At 26.1% G+C, this 19,775-nt stretch overlaps 7 protein-coding genes across 17 annotated transcripts; 3 read left to right on the forward strand and 4 right to left on the reverse strand.

Moving 5' to 3' along the window:
- Positions 1-210: 210 nt before the first annotated feature.
- On the forward strand, positions 211-1,421 carry LOC124946414 (40S ribosomal protein S14a). 2 transcript variants are annotated; one of them, XM_047487078.1, is made up of 4 exons: positions 211-316; positions 585-743; positions 805-892; positions 1,142-1,421. In XM_047487078.1, exons 2-4 carry the CDS (start codon positions 595-597, stop codon positions 1,358-1,360), a joined length of 456 nt encoding a protein of 151 aa, XP_047343034.1. In that variant the 5' UTR covers positions 211-316; positions 585-594; the 3' UTR covers positions 1,361-1,421. The 2 variants fall into 2 exon arrangements, with proteins under 2 accessions (XP_047343034.1, XP_047343035.1); XM_047487079.1 differs by having other exon boundaries at positions 260-385.
- LOC124946413 (dynactin subunit 4) lies at positions 1,026-4,189 on the reverse strand. Its single transcript, XM_047487077.1, has 9 exons — positions 3,916-4,189; positions 3,738-3,808; positions 3,471-3,667; positions 3,240-3,382; positions 2,925-3,090; positions 2,656-2,839; positions 2,380-2,578; positions 2,113-2,303; positions 1,026-1,999 (listed from the first exon to the last, which is right to left on the reverse strand). Exons 1-9 carry the CDS (start codon positions 4,042-4,044, stop codon positions 1,789-1,791), a joined length of 1,491 nt encoding a protein of 496 aa, XP_047343033.1. The 5' UTR covers positions 4,045-4,189; the 3' UTR covers positions 1,026-1,788.
- A 70-nt stretch (positions 4,190-4,259) lies between these two features.
- On the forward strand, positions 4,260-7,500 carry LOC124946412 (rap1 GTPase-GDP dissociation stimulator 1-B). 2 transcript variants are annotated; one of them, XM_047487076.1, is made up of 10 exons: positions 4,260-4,542; positions 4,659-4,813; positions 4,884-5,117; positions 5,222-5,388; positions 5,483-5,714; positions 5,813-5,959; positions 6,022-6,417; positions 6,514-6,646; positions 6,731-6,999; positions 7,080-7,500. In XM_047487076.1, the coding sequence occupies exons 3-10, from the start codon at positions 4,919-4,921 to the stop codon at positions 7,211-7,213; spliced, it is 1,677 nt and encodes a 558-aa protein (XP_047343032.1). In that variant the 5' UTR covers positions 4,260-4,542; positions 4,659-4,813; positions 4,884-4,918; the 3' UTR covers positions 7,214-7,500. The 2 variants fall into 2 exon arrangements, with proteins under 2 accessions (XP_047343032.1, XP_047343031.1); XM_047487075.1 differs by having other exon boundaries at positions 4,676-4,813.
- Positions 7,501-8,001: 501 nt separating this feature from the next.
- Positions 8,002-10,128, forward strand: LOC124946583 (prefoldin subunit 3). 3 transcript variants are annotated; one of them, XR_007100131.1, is made up of 3 exons: positions 8,002-8,141; positions 8,388-9,250; positions 9,871-10,128. XR_007100131.1 is itself a non-coding variant. In XM_047487443.1 (2 exons), exons 1-2 carry the CDS (start codon positions 8,058-8,060, stop codon positions 8,874-8,876), a joined length of 573 nt encoding a protein of 190 aa, XP_047343399.1. In that variant the 5' UTR covers positions 8,002-8,057; the 3' UTR covers positions 8,877-10,128. The 3 variants fall into 3 exon arrangements, 1 of the variants encoding a protein (XP_047343399.1); XR_007100132.1 differs by having other exon boundaries at positions 8,388-9,047; XM_047487443.1 differs by having other exon boundaries at positions 8,388-10,128.
- Positions 9,130-10,290, reverse strand: LOC124946585 (c-Myc-binding protein). The gene is made up of 3 exons (XM_047487446.1): positions 10,148-10,290; positions 9,833-9,954; positions 9,130-9,738 (listed from the first exon to the last, which is right to left on the reverse strand). Exons 1-3 carry the CDS (start codon positions 10,160-10,162, stop codon positions 9,594-9,596), a joined length of 282 nt encoding a protein of 93 aa, XP_047343402.1. The 5' UTR covers positions 10,163-10,290; the 3' UTR covers positions 9,130-9,593.
- LOC124946580 (apoptosis-inducing factor 3) lies at positions 10,286-15,493 on the reverse strand. Of its 6 annotated transcripts, XM_047487432.1 has the most exons (10): positions 15,235-15,493; positions 14,544-14,788; positions 13,943-14,033; positions 13,081-13,211; positions 12,642-12,934; positions 12,185-12,521; positions 11,728-12,078; positions 11,436-11,641; positions 11,123-11,339; positions 10,286-11,004 (listed from the first exon to the last, which is right to left on the reverse strand). In XM_047487432.1, the coding sequence occupies exons 2-10, from the start codon at positions 14,617-14,619 to the stop codon at positions 10,754-10,756; spliced, it is 1,953 nt and encodes a 650-aa protein (XP_047343388.1). In that variant the 5' UTR covers positions 14,620-14,788; positions 15,235-15,493; the 3' UTR covers positions 10,286-10,753. The 6 variants fall into 6 exon arrangements, with proteins under 6 accessions (XP_047343388.1, XP_047343391.1, XP_047343394.1 ...); XM_047487435.1 differs by lacking the exon at positions 13,943-14,033; XM_047487438.1 differs by lacking the exons at positions 13,081-13,211; positions 13,943-14,033.
- Positions 15,494-15,637: 144 nt separating this feature from the next.
- LOC124946582 (microspherule protein 1) lies at positions 15,638-18,459 on the reverse strand. Of its 2 annotated transcripts, none has more exons than XM_047487442.1 (6): positions 18,017-18,459; positions 17,381-17,753; positions 17,076-17,276; positions 16,574-16,993; positions 16,407-16,494; positions 15,638-16,122 (listed from the first exon to the last, which is right to left on the reverse strand). In XM_047487442.1, the coding sequence occupies exons 1-6, from the start codon at positions 18,133-18,135 to the stop codon at positions 16,052-16,054; spliced, it is 1,272 nt and encodes a 423-aa protein (XP_047343398.1). In that variant the 5' UTR covers positions 18,136-18,459; the 3' UTR covers positions 15,638-16,051. The 2 variants fall into 2 exon arrangements, with proteins under 2 accessions (XP_047343398.1, XP_047343397.1); XM_047487441.1 differs by having other exon boundaries at positions 16,279-16,494; positions 18,017-18,454.
- Positions 18,460-19,775: the final 1,316 nt, after the last annotated feature.

A 19,775-nucleotide genomic window follows, 5' to 3' on the forward strand; every position in this document is an offset into this window, starting at 1 on the left:
AATCATACCAACCTATAGAAATTATGATGTATATTCATGAAAACACTATATGTATTATATGATAAAACTATTTCCAATATTCATTATATAAATTATATAATTTAATTTGCATTATTCTCCAAATTTGTTATATTGACATATAATATACTTTGATTAAAATTATTAATCGAATTCAAACTATGATTATTACAATTGTTTATTAAATTTGTCCAATGTATCTTTGAATGCCCTCTAGCGTCAAGTATTAGACTCTATTCAAAGCAAATGTCTTTTTCTGTTTTCCATTTTGATTGAAGCGTGCGAGAAATCGTCGAAGGTACGATTTTGCGATAATTGTGTGCATATTCTGTATTCTATAAGAAAAATTATCTATTGTTTATAAAAAGTAAACATTTTCAAATAAATTATAATTATACAAATTTTCTTATTACATTATGAAACACCGATGTAAATGGATTAAGTTCATGCAACACTAACATTACTTCCACTCTTAAATGCTGTCAGAATATAACCTACAAGATTTAATTTATAAAGATAAATCATCCAAATATACGTATAAACATAATACTTATTATATTATTCAGTTTCACAAAAATGCCGCCTAAAAGGGGAAAGGTTCAAAAAGAAGAAGTTCAGGTCTCCCTTGGTCCTCAAGTTCGTGAAGGAGAAGTAGTTTTTGGTGTTGCTCACATTTTTGCAAGTTTTAATGACACGTTTGTACATGTGACTGACTTATCTGGAAGGTTAGAAATTTATATTCTTTTTTTCATATTATCTTTGTTTTATTACATATATTTATTTCAGGGAAACTATAGCAAGAGTTACTGGTGGTATGAAAGTAAAAGCGGATCGTGATGAAGCTTCTCCGTATGCTGCTATGCTTGCAGCACAGGTAAATCTATTAAACTTAAATATTTTTTTTTTTATTCCACATTTAGGCAGCACTTTGGTAATAATTATATATAATCCAAAGAGCGTTCATGTTGTGGAACATTAAATTTCTTTTTTATATTTAAAAATATGTGTTATATAATAGATACATATTTTTATTATTAGAATGATACAAAACAGATTTGTAATATTTATTGTTATGTGATCACATTATCTAAATGCTAAAATAAAAATAATATTTTTTCCTCAGGATGTTGCAGAAAAATGCAAATCCCTTGGTATTACAGCATTGCATATTAAATTAAGAGCGACAGGTGGAAATAAAACAAAAACACCTGGACCTGGTGCACAGTCTGCATTACGTGCTCTCGCACGTTCTAGTATGAAAATTGGTCGTATCGAGGATGTAACTCCTATTCCATCAGATTCGACACGTAGAAAGGGAGGTCGTCGTGGTCGCAGATTGTAAATGATTTTAGATGTATACATGATTAAATTCTTTTCAATAAACACATAAAAAGAACAAACGATATCTCATTATCATTAATATTATAACATGATAAAGATTATTCAATTCTTCTAATATAAGTTTACAATGCCAATAATTAACTAGCTCTTATAATAAAATATAAATAAAATAAAATTAACTGTCTCATTATTATTTTTATTTATTACTTTAACATAAGAGTTACTATTTCAGTACATAAAAAATAAATAATTTATATCAATAATTAATTACAAGCATTCTTTAGCAAATAATTAAATTAATATATATAAGTATTGATTACAATACAATGATTTAGATATATTTCTGTGCATTTTCAGTGTTAAAAAGTTACAATTTTCATTCACTTTTCTTTTATTTAAATCAGCTTTAAGTAAATAATCTTTAGATTACTATGTAGGACTACAAAGTTTCCCAAGAGTCAAATATAATTTAACTTTCAAATCCAATTTCTGTGGTGCTTTATGTTCTAAAGCAGTAATTGTATTTACATATCCATGTTGCATTACAAATCCTACTGTAACTTCTTTTACCTCATCATTTTCAAATGGTGTAACATTAAGTCTCACTATTGCTTTGTTTCCTTTTCTCCAGACTACAAGCCTTTGAATGGAAATAAATATTTATTTTATAAACGTAAAGATCAATTTATATTTAATATTCAAATTAATATACAATCTATAAATTAATAATATTTTAATAAAATAAATGCTTACTTTGGATCATCTTGAAAATTATGAGTATCAACTGTGTCATCATATTCTGCAGCATCATCTCTAGCCGGCAAAATTAAAGAACTATGAGGCAATACTAAATCTGCATTTGGAACAACTTTTATTGTTTTAACTTCTTCTACAACAGGTGCTTGGCGTACAACAGAAGGCAGTGAATTCAGAGCTTCACTTATCTGAATACGTTATAAATGACATTAATATAAAATTTGTATTTTATTATTAAATACTTTTAAAATAATAAAATATTACCATTTGCACATCATCTTTCTTAATTTCTCCTTTCTCTGTAACATCAGTAACAGGAATAGGTGCCATTGACACGTCCAATGGAAATAAAGTTATTTGTGTTGGATGTCGTGTAGGATTGCAGAACTTTAAAAATAATTCACTGGGTTTACCAGGATATAATGGTTCACAAGTAACAATCTTTACTTCAGGTATATGATAACTAGAAACATTGATTAATTCATTAATTAATATATTTTCAAGAAGTCACATTTATTTATAATGAAACATTGTACTTACAATGCAGCTAATTGAATTTTGAATTTTGTAGACTGTGGGCATATATCAGGTTTGCTAAGATTATGCTCACAAACTCTGCAACGTTGTGATCTCTTAACTAAAAGTTGCCTACGTTGTGGACGTAATTCACTTACATTCTCTGCTTGTACATCAGGGTGATGTAAACGTTGCTCTAAAGTACTAACTAACATAACATGATAAATTTAGTAAATTTCTGCATTAAAAAACACTCAAGTAAAATTATAAATATTTAAAAATGAAATTATTACTTTTTATAATATCTATAGGCTCAGTAAATATTTCTGATGATAGTTCTTCCACATCTTCTGAAGCTATAGAAGGAGTTGGTTGATCAGACAATTGCAATTGAATCTGAGGTTTTCTTGACTGAACAATATGTTTATGTATCATTGCAGATGTTAGTCCAAATGATTCCTGTAAGATATTAACGGAAAATTATTAGAAGAAATTATAAATCCATTTTCTCCATACATAAGTTTATATTTTATAAAAATCAGTAATATATGTTTTAAATATATGTATTTTATAATTTAAGTTTTAGTTAATGTGAAGTGTAATCTTACATATTGTATAAATGAACGTTTAGGTTGAAATTTTTTTCTTTCTCGTTGTCGCTTCTCTATAGAAGTCAATATTTTATGGTAGTCTATTAAGGCATTAATTCTTCTTGTATGAGGATTTTCTTGTTCAGACCATCTTCCTGTGGCTATATGAAATGGGAAAACACTTAAATTAATTTTTATTATAATTTTAATAATAAAATAAAAAGTTTGAATAGAAAATTATTTATATACCCATAAATTGATCTGGAATACCAACATCTCTGGAACTCCATCGACAAAAAGAACAAGATAAATAATAAACTTTTTTAGGTAAAACTTTAACATCTTTTGAATCTTCTCCTTCCTTTGTTGTTGGTCTTAATGGGACATGTCCTGCTCTCGTAGACAACATTTGAAAACAATTAGGACAATTAAAGCAGTTTGAGCATCTGTTAATAAAATAAATTGATTAGTAACTAAATTATTGTTACATATTAATTGCTTAATTTAAGTTCTTACTTGTTCTTCTTAAGACGAACTTCTGATGAGGGTAAATTTTCCATACAATTTGGACAATAATATAAATCAACCTATTTTAGAATAATTTTAATTATTTTTAAAAGTATAATTATAAAATGGTATCAGTTTAATCTCTTTAAATAGCATTGAAATTAGTTTAAATAAAAAAATGTTATACCTCTTGACAGACACAGTAACCACATCGAATTTTTAAACAGTGCCGACAAAAATATATTTTTGAAATAGGTTTTAGAGAACCACAATTACACATATAACGAACGTAATCAGGTTGATACAAGTAAGCCATGTTTAAAAATCGCTAAGAACTAAGCTCGATTACAGAAAAAGAAAAAATTTGACAAATATGGAATATCTATTACTGAAGAGTACTTTCATACCCAAGTATGCCATTTCAATATGGTTACGAACGTGTATATGAAAGAGAGAGAAAGAGAGCATACATTATTTCTGGTAAGGTATGCGCCATCTATTAAAATCTATATTTTTGAATGTTTCATAATAAGTGTCTTAAAATGTAAATATAGTATTCTGTAGCTTCCCTTAATATATATAATTTATCTATAAAAAATAATTTATCTTTAATAAAAAGTTTTATTTAGTGAGATTAAGACTTATTTAATGGCTTGTGACTTGTCAACAGTCATTGGAATTTAAATACACCGCCATTACGTATTAGTATTAGTACAATCTGCATGAAAAAGACTTAATTTTCATATACAATTAAGTACATTCCGATATATATTGAATATTTGACAGAAAGTAAATTTTGTCGCGTAAATGGAAGGTAATTTGATTTTGAATATGTAACTTTTTTTTAATATTATGTACAAGATATATATTTATATGAGAAACAAAATTATGGGTTACAAAAATCTCTTATCTTTTGTATAACAAATATAGGAAATATTTGATTGTAGGAAACAGTCAATATAACATTGTTACACTTGTTGCTGATCTGAGAAATGTTATCAAAATTAGAAATGAAGTCGAAGGAAGCAGAAATACTGATGTCATCCAAATATTGGATTCTTTAATTAAGGAAAATTCAATTCAAGGTCTTACATTTTATGAAGTAAGATAATCTTTATTTAAAGAAGATATGCAAATATTAAATATTGCTTTCAGAAACAATAGACCTCCTGCCTAATGACACTATTTTGATGCTGTTAAGGGATAAATCTAAAGACATTATCACACAAACAGCAAAAGCTATTGCAGAAATGACTAAAACTGAGAAGGGAAGGAAACAATGTACAAATACAGACATAGTAGAAACATTAATAGAATTATTGAAAGAAGACAATATCGGTATATTGATACAGGCTTCCAGAGCCCTTGGGAATATATGTTATGAAAATAGTAATGAAGAACTATTTATTATTTGTTTACAAAATAATATTTGTGTGCGGTTTATTTATAAAATTATATATAAAAATAATATTACGATGTCATAATCATTTCAGAAAATGGAAAAATTATGATTAAAAAAAAAGATGGTTTAAAATATATTTTACAAATGTTAAAAAGAGCTACAGATTTGAAAGATATAGAAAATGCCAATACATTAAGAAGGGTAGCAAGTGGATTACTATTGAATTTTCTTGTGGATCAAGAGTCCTTACAACAACAGGTTAAACAACATTTTAAATGTTACAATAAAACTAAGTTTCTTAATTAAACTAATATTCTTAATTCAAAATTAATCTACAAATAAATTTTCACAGGCATTGGAAGAGAACATTATTCAAGTTCTTTATGATATACTGGAAATCGATGGTGCTACTGCAGAAGAAACAGTCACACATATTTTATTGACATTAGGTGTGTTAAATGATGCCAATGTGACATTTTTGGATGAAAAATTAACTAAAGCTGTAGTAAACATATTAAGTAATAGTACATCTCTGGAAATCTCTGAAATGTGTTTAGAACTTCTTTATGATCAAGCTGATGATGGTAAAATAATTTATTATTTAGCCAAATATATATCTGATAACATGAATTATTCAAATTTATTTCATAATTTTGCTTATGTATTTATAATTTTATCGCAGAGGAAGTTAAATTGTTACTTACAAAGGCAAACATTCCTGAATTACTTTTAAAGCTTATAGAAACTCATGGACCACAATGTACAAGTGAAGAGACAAGATCTGTTCTAAAGGTTGCATGTAATTTAATTGTTTTGATCCTAACTGGAGGTAAGTACAATTATAATTATTTATTGATGGAATAAATAATCAAAAATACTACTATTTTTCAGATAATAGTATGAATATATTATATAATAATGGTAAAGGCACAGTTTACAATAATTTTGTCAAATGGTTAGATAGCAATGATGAAGATTTTCAAATAACAGCTGTATTAGCTATGGGAAATTTTGCACGAACACATACTCATTGTAAGCTGATGGTAGAACAGGATATCCATAAGAAGTTATTACAATTAATTCAAAAAAATGATAGCAAAAATAGTGATATCAGATTTCAGCATGCCTTACTGAGTGCTCTTCATAATCTTGTTATTCCTGTTGATAATAAACCTATTATATTAAAGGATGGTTTAATTGACATTCTCTATCCTATGTTGGATATACCAACTTTTCCAATAGTATTCAAATTATTGGGAACTCTGAGAATTGTAATCGATGGACAAAGTATGTTGAAAATGTTTTGATTTGAAAGCATGTGAAATTGTTTTGTGGCATAAATTGATTGCCATTATGCTGTACTTTTTTAAACTCTGTACATAGAGGAAGCTGCTGTATCTTTAGGGAAAAAAGAAGATCTTATTAAAAGAGCTGTGGTATGGTGTGGTATAGACGATCACCCAGGAGTACAAGGTGAAGCAAATCGTTTACTTGCATGGCTAATTAATAATAGCAAGTAAGTAACATACTTTTAATTATATTTCATATATCTTAAAATAATAATATCCTCTATAAATATAATGTTATTTTTTCTTTCTAGAGATAAAAATGTTGCTCTAGTAATTATAAAATATGGTGGTACTCAATATCTAGTAAAAATGATATTAGCAGAACACGCTTTAATGCAAAATGAAGCCATTTTAAGTTTAACATATTTAGCTACTATCTGTCCAATACAATTTAAAAATGCTCTCATTGAAAATAACATTGGTCATGTTATATGCAAATTTTTTCAAGAAAACGCTTCTAATTTAGAATTACCCATTATTTATAATATGTTATCTTTTATAGATAGTATAATTAAGTCAGGTATGATATGTAATTTTTTATCTAATATAACTCTCTTCCCTTTTACATTTTATAAAAATATATCATGACATTTTTTACAGATGTTATTAAACAGCATTTAAACAATACTACAGGATTAATAACAGCATTGAAGAATGTACTTGATTACAAAAATGTTGACTCTACTTTAAAAGAGAAAATGAATATTATATTTAATACTTTCGATTCTTCTTAAAATTAATAAAATTTCGAATATAATTATTAAATACAAAACAAGCGCTATTTAAACTATATAATTGACCAGAGTAAAACAAATTAGTGAAAAAAAATATTAAAATCTGTACAATTTTTTTAACTATCGCTGTACTGATTATATTATTCATTTCAACAATTATAAGAAATTACTTTTTTTATTACATTTAATAACTTTTGAAATTTATTATTTATTATTATAATTGTTTAAAATTCGTAATATAAGATGTAAAACCTAAATTATAAGCAGAAGTTAATGATTATTAAAAATTCAATATTCATATACTAATGACTATTCATAATATATATATATATATTTCATACATATATATATGTATGTATATATGTATGTGTGTGTATTATATGTATTATATGTATATTCATAAATATTATATATATATATATATATATATATTTTCGAAATTGAAAATATGATAGTAAATTTATTAATGTAATAAATATCCAAGTTCTTCACAAAAGAAAATTTTGTATTCTATTATGCATTTATTTTTATAAAAACATAATATCCTTGCAATTTGTTCATATTCCATATATGAGAATAAAAAGTTTTATTTAACGTTAAAAAAGACAATAAATAAATAAAATATATATATATCTTATTTTATATCTTTTTTATCTTAGATTATCAAAATATATTGTCTAATGTATAAAGCTAAGTAATGTTAATTCTTTAATTCTGAATTGAAAACATCGATATATCGATAAAAAAGTTTCGATTGTGTATTTGACGTTTTATAAAAAAAGGAAACATATCGATTCTGAATGTTCGATATAATTCTATTTCATAGTCACATAACCAAGTAAACATGGAGGAGAGTAAGAATAAATTAGATATTGAGATTGAATCACAAAAAAAATCTTATGCTGGTATTCCAGAAGCAGACTTTGTAGTAAGTATATTTATTATATTAATTATCTCTCGTAGATTTATTTTTACATTCATATTAATTTAAATATAAATTTGTATGGTTTCTGCCTGACTAAACTTCCGAATAATTCTTAATTGAAAGAAACGATTTATATAACATTAAATAATATTACTTTGAATAATATATACGTATAATTCTTGTAATTTGTATTATTATCAAAATATATTTAAGAAATAATTGTAAAAGTCAATCCTTTTTGACTTTTAGGAAGATGTAGATGCATTTATGGCAAAACCAGAGAACGAATCCGTGAATAAAGTTCTCCAAAAACTAGATGAAAATCATATGAAATATAAATTCATGGAATATAATTTGGTTAATAAAAGAAGACGATTAAAAGCACAGATACCAGATCTAGAAAGATCATTAGAAATGATCGAAAAATTACAGATTGAAAAAAATAATAGTCATGATTTAGAAACTCAATTTCTTTTATCTGAACAAGTTTTTGCAAAAGCTACTATTCCACCTACAGGTAAAGTTTGCCTTTGGCTCGGAGCAAATGTTATGTTGGAATATACGCTTGATGATGCTCAAGAAATGTTGACTAAAAATATTGAAGCAGCTAAGAAAAATTTAGGATATGTGGAACATGACTTAGATTTTGTCAGAGATCAATTTACCACTATGCACGTAAATATGACAAGGATTTATAACTGGGATGTTAAGCGTAGACAAGCACTTAAGATTCCATGAAATTATTTTCTATTCATTACTCTTGTACACAACTTCTAAAGGAATCTACAAATTTTACTTCTAATATCTGCTTATATTTTAAATGAGTTTATATCATCAATAAAATACATGAATTACAAAAAATATAAACCAGTTTTTATTTTCATGGTACAATAAGCTAAAAACTTAAAGGTAAAATTGTGCGAAGCTATTTTTATAATAGTTATTTATTTATGAAAATATAAACAGGCAAAAGTAAACATATGTATGATGATTACTGAATAAATATTATTATTGTAATAATACTTTGCTAATGGATGTAAATGTAAAAGAATACATGTGAGATCATAGAATATAATACTGGAGGAAATACTACTAGTACTATATAATTTTTGGTATGGAAAATATTTATTTAAATTTAAATCTGAATTATTGGCATCATAGCTATTAATTTTGATAATTAAATGCTATTATATGATAGTATGTGTAAAATGTAAAGTACAATTATCATAAATTTAGGTTTAATTAAATCGTGAAACAATTTAAAAAATGAAGTCATTTTTATAGTTAGATGATTTGAGACAATTATTTTCAGATTTTTATATTTTTTATACAATTAAATTTTAAAAATATTGAAAATACATATACAAAGATATAATTAGTGTAATTCTGTCAGTGCTTAGTTAATATTCAGTTTCCATTATTATTTTATTAATATAAATGTGAGAAAATCTGCATTTAATCATTTGCTTCGTCTAGTTCATATTTAACTAGTTTTTCTCTTAATTCAGTAATCTTTGCTCTAGCATCGTCTAATTCCTTCTTTAATGTATTAATTTCTAGACTGTTTTCGGTTATGTCTCCAAGATTCTTACGTATATACCTATAAACTTTTATTAAGGATAAATTTTATTTTCCTTTTTAAACATTATATTTAAAATCCCCATTTTATATTATACTAATAAAATAAAGGATACTCTAACGCATCATTTGGTTTTTCTGTTTCCTCATACAGCGATACAAGTACTTTAGTAAGGGCATCCATAACGCCTGCTCTTTCCAAATATTTTCGGAATTCCTCTTTTTTAGAATCACTTGGCTAAGATAATACATTTAAAAGTGAAAAGTTAATAATAATGAGCAATTAATTTTGTAATCTATACATTATCTTTGCTCAGACTCATTGATACTATTTCGTTAGAAGTGTAAGAAGTGAAGTGTAAAAACACATGTATAGTAATGTAACATAAAAATAAATTAATGTTTAGTGATATATTTTTGTTATTAATTACCTTAAATGTAGACATCGTTAATTTTTTACTTGGAATCGTATATTTATTGCACTCTCGTAAAGTTTTACTAATAGAAGAAAATTCTATTCTCTTTTCAGTTATTTCTCCTTCAAATTCAGTACAATTTCTTCATACTGTAAATAAACAAGCCGTAACAACGATCACTGTGGCAATAGATACCATACACTATACAAAAACAAGTCGGTATGCTTTTTCAAAATACGTTAGGTTAGATATCGGGTAACAACAATATAATTTCAAGTTTGTCATTAAGATGGTTCAAGGTCCTTAGAACATTAAATATTTTTATATACCAACTGCTATTACCAACAAACCAAAAATACATCTCTAAGTATATTAATACAAAGAACTTAAATGAGTATATTAATAAAATTATACAATAATTTGCAATTGTTTTGTAAAATTATTAGTAAAAGAAAAAAGAATCATAATATAAAAATTCATTATTGTGGTGAAGGTATATATTTATATACATATATTTTTATTTTTTTACATTTTACATAATCTTTTTACATTTTTTTAAATACAATATATTAATTTTGAGAAGCAAAGATATAAGATATACAAAAAAGAGAACTATTTCTATTAAACATGTAATAGTTGGAATTTATTTATTACATCTTTAGTTTTATTACACATCCACCCAAAAGGATTGTTTTTAATATCATCCTCCATTAAGATTTGTTTCTCTGCCAACAAATTTGCAAAATCTGCTACAACTGGATCTGCTCCAACACTACTCATTGCTATTATTTTACCATCTTTTACATAATAAGCAAAATATTGCAAGTTTTCTAAAGAACCATAAATGATCACTTTATCTGATTTGCCGTATCCTACAAATATTTAAATTCTTGACTTATTAAAATATATAATATTATATATATTATATATATATATATATAAATTTTTAATGATTACAATGTTTAGTTCTAAAAAAAATAGGATGTTTACCTGCATATCTATAACTCTTTCCAAATAAAGTAGTCCAAAAGAATGGGACACTGTATAAAACTGTTTCTTTGTTGCAAATATTTAAAGCTGCTATTTTACCATGATAATGAGCTAAGCCATAATGGCCAATAGTAGCTGAAATATGATCAGAACCTAATACTGGAGCATAAGCTATGTCACCACCAGCATATACATTTTCTATATTTGTTTTCAAATACTATAATTAATAAAAGAAATTATTAAAGAATTATCTTACTGGTAAAATGAACATAAATAAAACAATAAAAAATAATATTCAATATAGAAGTAATACCTTATCTACGATAATACCACCATTATCCAACATCTTAATTTTTGATTCTTTTAACCAATCTGTATAAAATGTTGTACCTATTCCAATAATACATATATCTGCTTCAAGAATATTACCATTAGACAGTTCAATTTTGCCTAATATATTATCATTGCCTTCTTTAGGAAGAAACTTTGATATAGTATTATTAAATATAAATTTAATACCTCAAAAAGAAAAGAATAGTTGTATTGTTATAGAGACAAACCAAATATTTCAATTTATAAAATTGTAAAAATCTTTACTGAAATACCTTTTGTTTCAAATTCCTCTCTAATTCTATTACCAATCTCTGTACCAAAAATTGTATCTAAAGGTACTTTATCTCGTCCTACGATGGTCACAGATGCGCACTTATCTATGCAATAAGAAGCTGCTTCCATACCAATAAAACCTAACCCATATATAACCAAATGTTTATTAGGATGTAATACTTGTTGTACAGCATGTGAATCAGTATAATTGCGTAATATAAAAATATTTTCTAAATTCACTCCTGATAAATCAGGTACTCTTGCTTTGCAACCAGTGCAAAGGAATAAGTAATCATATTTTAGTGTTTCAGAATTGTCAAGCGTAATAATATTTTGATTTGTATCTAGACCTGCAATAATAGAAAGCATATAAATAATAAAAAATATATATATAATTTGATTATTATTAATAATTTATCTTAATATAAATTATTATAACATATATATTGTTTTCACCTATAGCTTCTCGACCTAGTTTTGTTTCAATTTTGTGATCATTATAAAAACTTGGTTGTCTTAAAGAAAATTTGTTCACATCAAAATTCATTACTTTAGATACTTTCACTCTATCATAAGGTAATACTTTTTCTTTACTGATTAAAATAATTTTTCCTGTAAAACCTTCTTGACGTAAGCTTTCAGCACATGTTGCAGCTGCAGGACCTCCACCAATAATTAAAGTTGTTTTTGAATTTTTAACATCATATTCACACATATCTTTAACTCGTTTATTAATTTCTAAATCTTTAACTTTTGCCTTAACATGCACAAGTCCTGCTTCATCTACAGTTACCTATATATATTTTTTATGTATGTAATATAAATAATTTATTTATATGAAAAGAAATTACATTGAATTTTCGATTTTTTAATGGAATATTTCTTAAAAGATATTATAAAATTTTATACACACCTTATAACAAGGTAAAGAGTCTAATCCTGGATAATCTTCTATATCACCTGTTTTGATATTGAAGCATGCTCCATGCCATGGACATCTTACTATTCCGTCTCTTAATGCACCTGTATGCAATGGAGCTCCATAATGGGTACATTTTGTTCCAAGTGCATGTATTTCTCCTTTTTGTTTTACTAGTAAAACTTTAGCATCATTCTTCCCAAGAGTTACCACTTTCATTTCATTTTCACTAATATCATTTTCTTTACATACTACATCTTCTATATAATCATATTTTTCTGGTATACCTAAAAATGAAAAGAACTTTAATTTTATATATATACAAAAGAAATATATAGCATATGAAAATATAAAAAGTCGAGAGTATAAGAGTTTTAAAATCTATATTATTATCATTTAATATATATTAGAAATTATATTGTAACAAACTTACAAGAACAACAGCATGATCCTCTATTATGTGTTTTACTAATATCTTGTTCTTTATTGCATAGATTACAGATATGAATTTTTCTCTTATTATCCCCATTTGTTGACATTATAAACTCGGAATTTGTTAAGTAACTTCAATAAAATAAAGGAATATTTATATTCATAAAATGTACACAAAAAACTCGAAAGTATTAGGAATCAAAGAAAAAAATCCATCGATTTATAAATTAGAAATAATTAATTATATTATTATGTATTATACGATATCAAAGGATTATTCTACTTCATATATTAAAAATCGTAATCTGACCAAAATTAGACTAAATTTACTTAAAACAGCTGACTGTTGAAATTATTGTTATTATTAGTACTAAGAAAGTCCCATAGAGAGATGAAATTTTCATTCCGCATGCGTCGATAAGACTTCGTCAACTATAGATTAATTAAAAAGAAAAACTGATAGAATAATAAATGAAAATTATATTAGCTATGTATTAGGTTATTAATTCTTGCCATACATTTGGATAAAATTAAAATGAATATAATTAAAAAAAAAAAAAAAGAAAATTCATTTAATTAACAACATACCGGCTATTATTATCTACAACTTATCTCGATTTAATGAATAAGGACATCTGTTCAATTCGCCTGGTGACAAAATGTCTATTATAAACGCAAACAAATGTCCACCTTCTTGGCAGAAAAATTCAGATAAACATACAAAATACGAGAGAAATCGTACAATAATCTAACTATTGAATTTGTATAATCATTAATTACCGCAGATGTTTTAATAAATTACGCATATGACATAGAGGAAGAATAATTCTGGAACTCATTGTAAATTTGAAGATTCACTCAACCGTTTCTTTTTTTCTTCTTTTTGTAGAACAACGCAGATATAAGAGCAGTCATACCATATCGTGTATAAGATAATCTTGATATTTTTAATCACTAGCAACAAGTAATTGAAATTCTTATATGTATTTTACAAACTACATATAGAATAAAAAAAAAACAAGGATTTTTCAATAACATTTAATTAATATCAAGCATGTATATAAAAATGTTATGACTAACTACTATTATGGTTAAACCGACAAGATAGTTTATATGATTAAGAATATTTCCTTCATTTGTAGATTACAGAACTGAACGAATCTATAGAGTCTACAGTGGAGTGTCTAAAATAGATATTCTTCTGATCATGTACTAATTAATTAATTATTTTGATATACCATTGAGAAGTAAGATTAAAAATATTATCTTTAAAGGAATAAATAAAAAGAAACAAATAATTAAATGATTCAGATCATTTACAAGTATCTATTATGAGCATATATATATAAATTATTTTAAAATGATCGAAATTATGTATAACTTATGCGAAATGATAAATTTGCTAATACTATAACTATCTGTTAAAATATATGAATAAAATAATTTAAATACGTATTACTATACCTTTTTCCGTAGATTTATATCGTTCTCTCTCATAGTCATCTGTAGATGAAAATTCTTTACAATGTTTCAAACCCATGACTAATGAATTACTGTTTGTTATCTTTATCACGATATCTTTTTAGGCTACCATTTGCAAAAGATATCCGAGAATTGATTGAAATTGATGTTTGGAATTTATTTATCACTCGATATTGTGGCATTATAGGAGTAAGATAATTGTATGTGAATGCACTATACCAAATGACCTTGAAATATACATATAAGTTTTTACTTTCACTTTTTTTTTTACATATCTTATACGATAGGAGGTAAAACTTATTAATTTTTTATTTCAACAGTATTTTTTTTAACATCAAAAAAATAAATATGCTATGAAATAGTTCTTCAAAATTTATTTTAATAAAAAGTGTTATATATGTACTTAGTTAAATCGCCCAATTTTTACAAATTTTGTAAATAGTAATAGTTTTTAAATTGGAGCATATTAACAAATAATTATTAAATAGCAAAACTCTTTACTTTTGCTATTTTACATCTTATATTTAACCACTTGCAGTGGAAAGACGTGCCACGCACGTCGAGATACTTCTGTTACCAGAACGCCAGCGACGTGTTACACACGTCGTCAGGTAATTGTTGCAGAAAGAAAAATGACGTGCGTGACACGTCAACTATTAATGAAATTCTTTACCAAGACACAGTTTCTGCTTGCACTTCATCGTGTAAAGTTATCAGTATTGACCCCAGACTGTAAAATAGAAAGTGATAGTGAAGCCTGTGATATTATTTGCACAAATAAAAGGAGAAGACAAGATAATGTAGAATCCTGAACGCGTCCCGAAGTGATTTGCACTCGACTGTTCTGGCACGCGCAACCGTGAATTTCTTTGCACTACAAGTGGTTAAGAATAATTAAATGATATGGATAATTCTTATTTCTTGTATAATTTTATTCCTATTGTTATCGATCTGTTCAAAAGATTACAAAAAGAATTGTGCAACATTTAATTGGACCATTCATTAATGTGTTATAAACTTATACAACTTAGATCAACAGATCTAATTATTCATAGGGAGCAGAAAGAAATAAAAAATCTTTTTGTGCCCTTTATTATAAAGCACTAACATTATATACTACGGCTATATAACTGCTTCTGTACAAGATATATTGTACCTCTAATTAATAATGAAAAATAAAAGAAAATATACAATTGTCCATACATTGGCACGGTTTGTCAGATATACAATTCAACGTGTAAGAGTGAAATATAATTTTTCAGATTGTATACTACGTAGTCAGTTTTTTTTCACATTGGCAATTTACATTTTACCCTAACACGAAGAACGCAATCATAATTATAAATTTGTACTAGAAATAATACAATAATAAATGTCAAATATTACAAATTAAAATTCACATATTTCAATTTTAAAAATAATTGTAAGAGTATTCAATGCATTATTCTTGGTCACACACATTATATATAACTTAAGGATTTAAATTGAGTTTAACAGCTTCCTGGCGAATTACAGAAATGAGTTCTTGATTTATTAAAAATATGAATCTCAGCCCTGCTATCTGCAATGTGTAATAATAAACATTGAAAGTTTCTATATTATTACTATTATTTATAAAAATAACTAACAGTTAAATATAAATAATATTTATTTTGATTGTTTATAATATGCAATAAATTATAACTCTGCATATGATTTTTAAAAAGTTAGCGATTACCTCAATTACACTGTTATTGTTCAATTTTATTTTATTTCCAGCAAGAATCGGTCTACTATCCACAAAAATTGGTCTTTTTCCTTCAGAAGATAAAAAGAAATCACCATTATTTCTTAAACGAATTGTACCTTGTCTACGAGATACTTTCCATGCTGGTCCTTCTAAACTCAAATCCACGTCGACATTATGGTCCTTCGTAGATCGTCCCACAGTTATCTTAAAGTTGTATACAATATTGTACTTATATAGGTTTGTATATTTTACATATATATATATATATTATGGTAAATATTACCTCTCGAGATCTCATAAGATATCTGACAAGTCGACCTCTGAGTATCGCTAACGTCTGATTGTCAAAATCTGGTGGATTAACACCTGTTACACTGTCAACAAGAACTTGCCATCTTCCAAGTTCATTCTCTAACATTCTAATTTCTCTTTTATTTTTCCTATCCAATGTTACAAGTTCAATATCTACTGCTTCATCTTTCTGCTCCATTAATTCTGCATCAGCAATCATATCTTCAGCATCAGAAAAATTTAATACATGTTCACCTCTAGGTAAACTTTGAACTGTTTGATCTGGCAATAAATGGTATTGCTTCATCAATTGCCAGTGAGCAAGTAATGCCTTAGCTGTTCTATGTGGATAAAATGTATGCGCATTTGCTTCAAGAAGTTCTTGAAAAACTTCTAATGTTGGTTGAGAAGTCTGAGTTAATTAAAAATACATATTACAAAAATGTTACCAAAAACTATAGAAAAAGGCATTTACTATCTGACTATATACTTACTGATTTAACAGTACCAAGAAGATCTTCTTCAGCTTTGCTATATAAAGTTCTTGCTTGCACACTAGCAATTAATTCAGGATGTAAATTCCTCATAGCTTGGACTGCGACACGAGAAACTGCACTATCATATAATAAAGCATACCATCTTTGTTGAATTTCTTGAAGTGTAAATCGACATGAAAATTTTGTACCACGATGTACCTAACAAATACCAGTTTCTAATTATAGTGAATAATATTTATTATAGGGTTTTTATTGATTGTACAAGTAAAAAGTAGAAAATTATATATAATTCAATATTTTACCATTCGTAGATCATTTGTTTGTTGTACACCAGTTATTAAAGCTAGATCATCAGTAGGCTTCCATCGGCCAAGATCTTTTGTAGCATTCACTGAATGTGAATGACTTTTGTTCTTCTTACTCTTTCTTCCAGATCCATTTGAACCGCTTGGCCTAGGAGGCCTACGGTTACATCTATCATTTTGTGTCACGTTTGGTGGCATTTGCATAGGACTTGCAAGAATTTGTGATGGCAAGACATCCTGTGGATTAGCAGATACCGATAAGGTCCTAGTCCTTGATGCTGATTTTGTGCTTGCAGTAGAAGGTTGAAGGTTAAATGTTGTTTCCACCAATTCATCATCAAATTTTCTGCGTTTTATTGTACGCGATGAACTATTAAGTAAAAAAAGATTCAATCATTAATAAAGCATAGAAACAATGAAGTACGGGCATAAATAATTAATAATATTTTAAAGGTAACTAAGATTAGCATTACTTTTTTTTAAAATATACAATTTTTAGGTATTCATAGTAACCTAAAAACTATATAAAAACAGTTTGAATAAAATTCTGATTTGTTTGTTACGTGATATTCAAAAGATTTGATTAGCGTCATACTGGAAGATATAAACAACAATCAGTTTACATATACATACCTCCTCCGTTTCGTCGCTAAAGCATCTAAATTTGAGGATTCAACTGGAATATTTAAGAAAGCTTCTCCACTATGAGAATGTCCACTATGGTTCACATTTGTCGAGGTCGATATACTCATTATTTTATGGACTTATCACGAAATTTAACAAAAACAATGCTTCCAGCAACTAATTCCATTCGCATTGCGTACCTACATTGCGTACAGACGTAAGCTTAATACATTCTCATATAATATAAACGTAAATACAAGTAAGATAAGTAGTATTTGCGCAGAAAATTTTGCGCATACTCCGCAAATCAAATATTGTGCGTAAATGGTTCATAGATTTATACAAGATTACATGAGATTAGAAAATATATGAAAGTTCATATAAAAAAAACAGAAAAAACTCGATAATAAATGATCACAATGTGGAATTGTATTTTTATAATTAAGTTATGCCATCTGGAAAAATAGTAGTCAAAGACTAATAACGCTATTTTATTAAAAAAAAAAAAACCCTATATAATATACAATAAAAATTGGAAGCAATAGATTCTGAATTTTAGTACGATAAAAATCAAAAAAATATATGTGTATATATATATAAGATTCAAAAAAGTAATCTTATAAAAAATTACTTATTGATCTTTTATGGTTGTATTACAATTTCGATATATTTATCATTTTTATTCGCCTAGTAATTTTACCTGGCAATGTGAACTGGACTTTGATAAAGCCAATCAGAATTATGAAAAATATTCACCAGATATAAAGAATTTTGAAAATGTGAATGTAACGGTAATTAATTACATTTATAAAACATTAAAATAATAGAGAAGGTTGATTTTTTACTGTCATATTATTTAATTTGTTAATTTCTCTTATGAAATTAAAATATTGTTTAAACCATATAAAATGTTATTACGAGTGATCATTTTGATAGAAAAAAATCTAAATGTTTTGGAGAGATTTACATATTCGAAGCACATAATATAAAATACAAAGATATTTGATAAATTTAATATATAATGAAATTATTTTAATTGAAGTATCTTATTAATCAGGCATACTGAACGAATATAGTACAATAGAGTGTAGAGATTAAAGTCTATATATTATAATCAAATGATTAATTAGGAATCTGACATTAACCAACTTTTCTCAATTGTTCATTTTTGTGAGATTACTGAATGTTTACATACATAATGTAAAAAAGTTATATCAAATGTATGTTTATTACCACATTTTAAGAGTACTCGATGTAGCAATATAACAGATTTTTAAATTCATTTTATCATTATACAGATAATTTTACAACGTTGATTTAAAACATTGCTAAAACCTTTGCCCTAATTAATATTTCTATGACTTTCTACTAGATTTATATGCAAGTATAATATATAGTTCAATCAGAATCATTTTAAACAGAAGCTTGAGAATCGTAAAATTTTGATTTTACATATAATTATCTTAAAAATGGGCATTTCTTTTAATAATGTGATCGCACTTATAATTGTAGCGATTATTTAGCATAATTACGTACTTTATTACGACTTTATCAGAAAATTGTTTACACAATCATAAGTTCCCTGTACAGATTAAGATTCTAAAGGATTATGTATTTGATATATACGAAAAATTATTTTATTTCTGACAAACAACGAAATGAGACAAGAATTTAAAATGTATTTAAAATGCTTTCCTGTTTTCTCCATTTAGTAATTCTTAAAATACCAATGCGCGTTTTCTTTTTATTAATTATAAAATTCAGAAAC

This window comes from Vespa velutina, chromosome 2 (genome assembly GCF_912470025.1).
Source record: "Vespa velutina chromosome 2, iVesVel2.1, whole genome shotgun sequence".
NCBI lineage: Eukaryota > Metazoa > Arthropoda > Insecta > Hymenoptera > Vespidae > Vespa > Vespa velutina.

Coding starts and splice junctions, on each gene's coding strand:
- LOC124946414 (XM_047487078.1), top strand. CDS start 595: ATGCCGCCTAAAAGGGGAAAGGTTCAAAAAGAAGAAGTTCAGGTCTCC. Junction 744..804: donor GTGACTGACTTATCTGGAAG/GTTAGAAATTTA, acceptor TATTTATTTCAG/GGAAACTATAGCAAGAGTTA. Junction 893..1,141: donor CTGCTATGCTTGCAGCACAG/GTAAATCTATTA, acceptor TTTTTTCCTCAG/GATGTTGCAGAAAAATGCAA.
- LOC124946413 (XM_047487077.1), bottom strand. CDS start 4,044: ATGGCTTACTTGTATCAACCTGATTACGTTCGTTATATGTGTAATTGT. Junction 3,383..3,470: donor TATTCCAGATCAATTTATGG/GTATATAAATAA, acceptor CATTTCATATAG/CCACAGGAAGATGGTCTGAA. Junction 3,091..3,239: donor AACGTTCATTTATACAATAT/GTAAGATTACAC, acceptor AATATCTTACAG/GAATCATTTGGACTAACATC.
- LOC124946412 (XM_047487075.1), top strand. Junction 6,647..6,730: donor TGGCTAATTAATAATAGCAA/GTAAGTAACATA, acceptor TTTTCTTTCTAG/AGATAAAAATGTTGCTCTAG. Junction 7,000..7,079: donor AGATAGTATAATTAAGTCAG/GTATGATATGTA, acceptor CATTTTTTACAG/ATGTTATTAAACAGCATTTA.
- LOC124946583 (XM_047487443.1), top strand. CDS start 8,058: ATGGAGGAGAGTAAGAATAAATTAGATATTGAGATTGAATCACAAAAA. Junction 8,142..8,387: donor TTCCAGAAGCAGACTTTGTA/GTAAGTATATTT, acceptor TTTGACTTTTAG/GAAGATGTAGATGCATTTAT.
- LOC124946585 (XM_047487446.1), bottom strand. Junction 9,739..9,832: donor AAACCAAATGATGCGTTAGA/GTATCCTTTATT, acceptor AAAAGTTTATAG/GTATATACGTAAGAATCTTG.
- LOC124946580 (XM_047487432.1), bottom strand. CDS start 14,619: ATGGGTTTGAAACATTGTAAAGAATTTTCATCTACAGATGACTATGAG. Junction 13,212..13,942: donor AAAGAAGAAAAAAAGAAACG/GTTGAGTGAATC, acceptor ATTTTATTGAAG/TTACTTAACAAATTCCGAGT. Junction 11,005..11,122: donor AAAGAGTTATAGATATGCAG/GTAAACATCCTA, acceptor AAATATTTGTAG/GATACGGCAAATCAGATAAA.
- LOC124946582 (XM_047487441.1), bottom strand. CDS start 18,135: ATGAGTATATCGACCTCGACAAATGTGAACCATAGTGGACATTCTCAT. Junction 16,994..17,075: donor TTCTTGGTACTGTTAAATCA/GTAAGTATATAG, acceptor TAATTAACTCAG/ACTTCTCAACCAACATTAGA. Junction 16,495..16,573: donor ATCTTATGAGATCTCGAGAG/GTAATATTTACC, acceptor TACAACTTTAAG/ATAACTGTGGGACGATCTAC.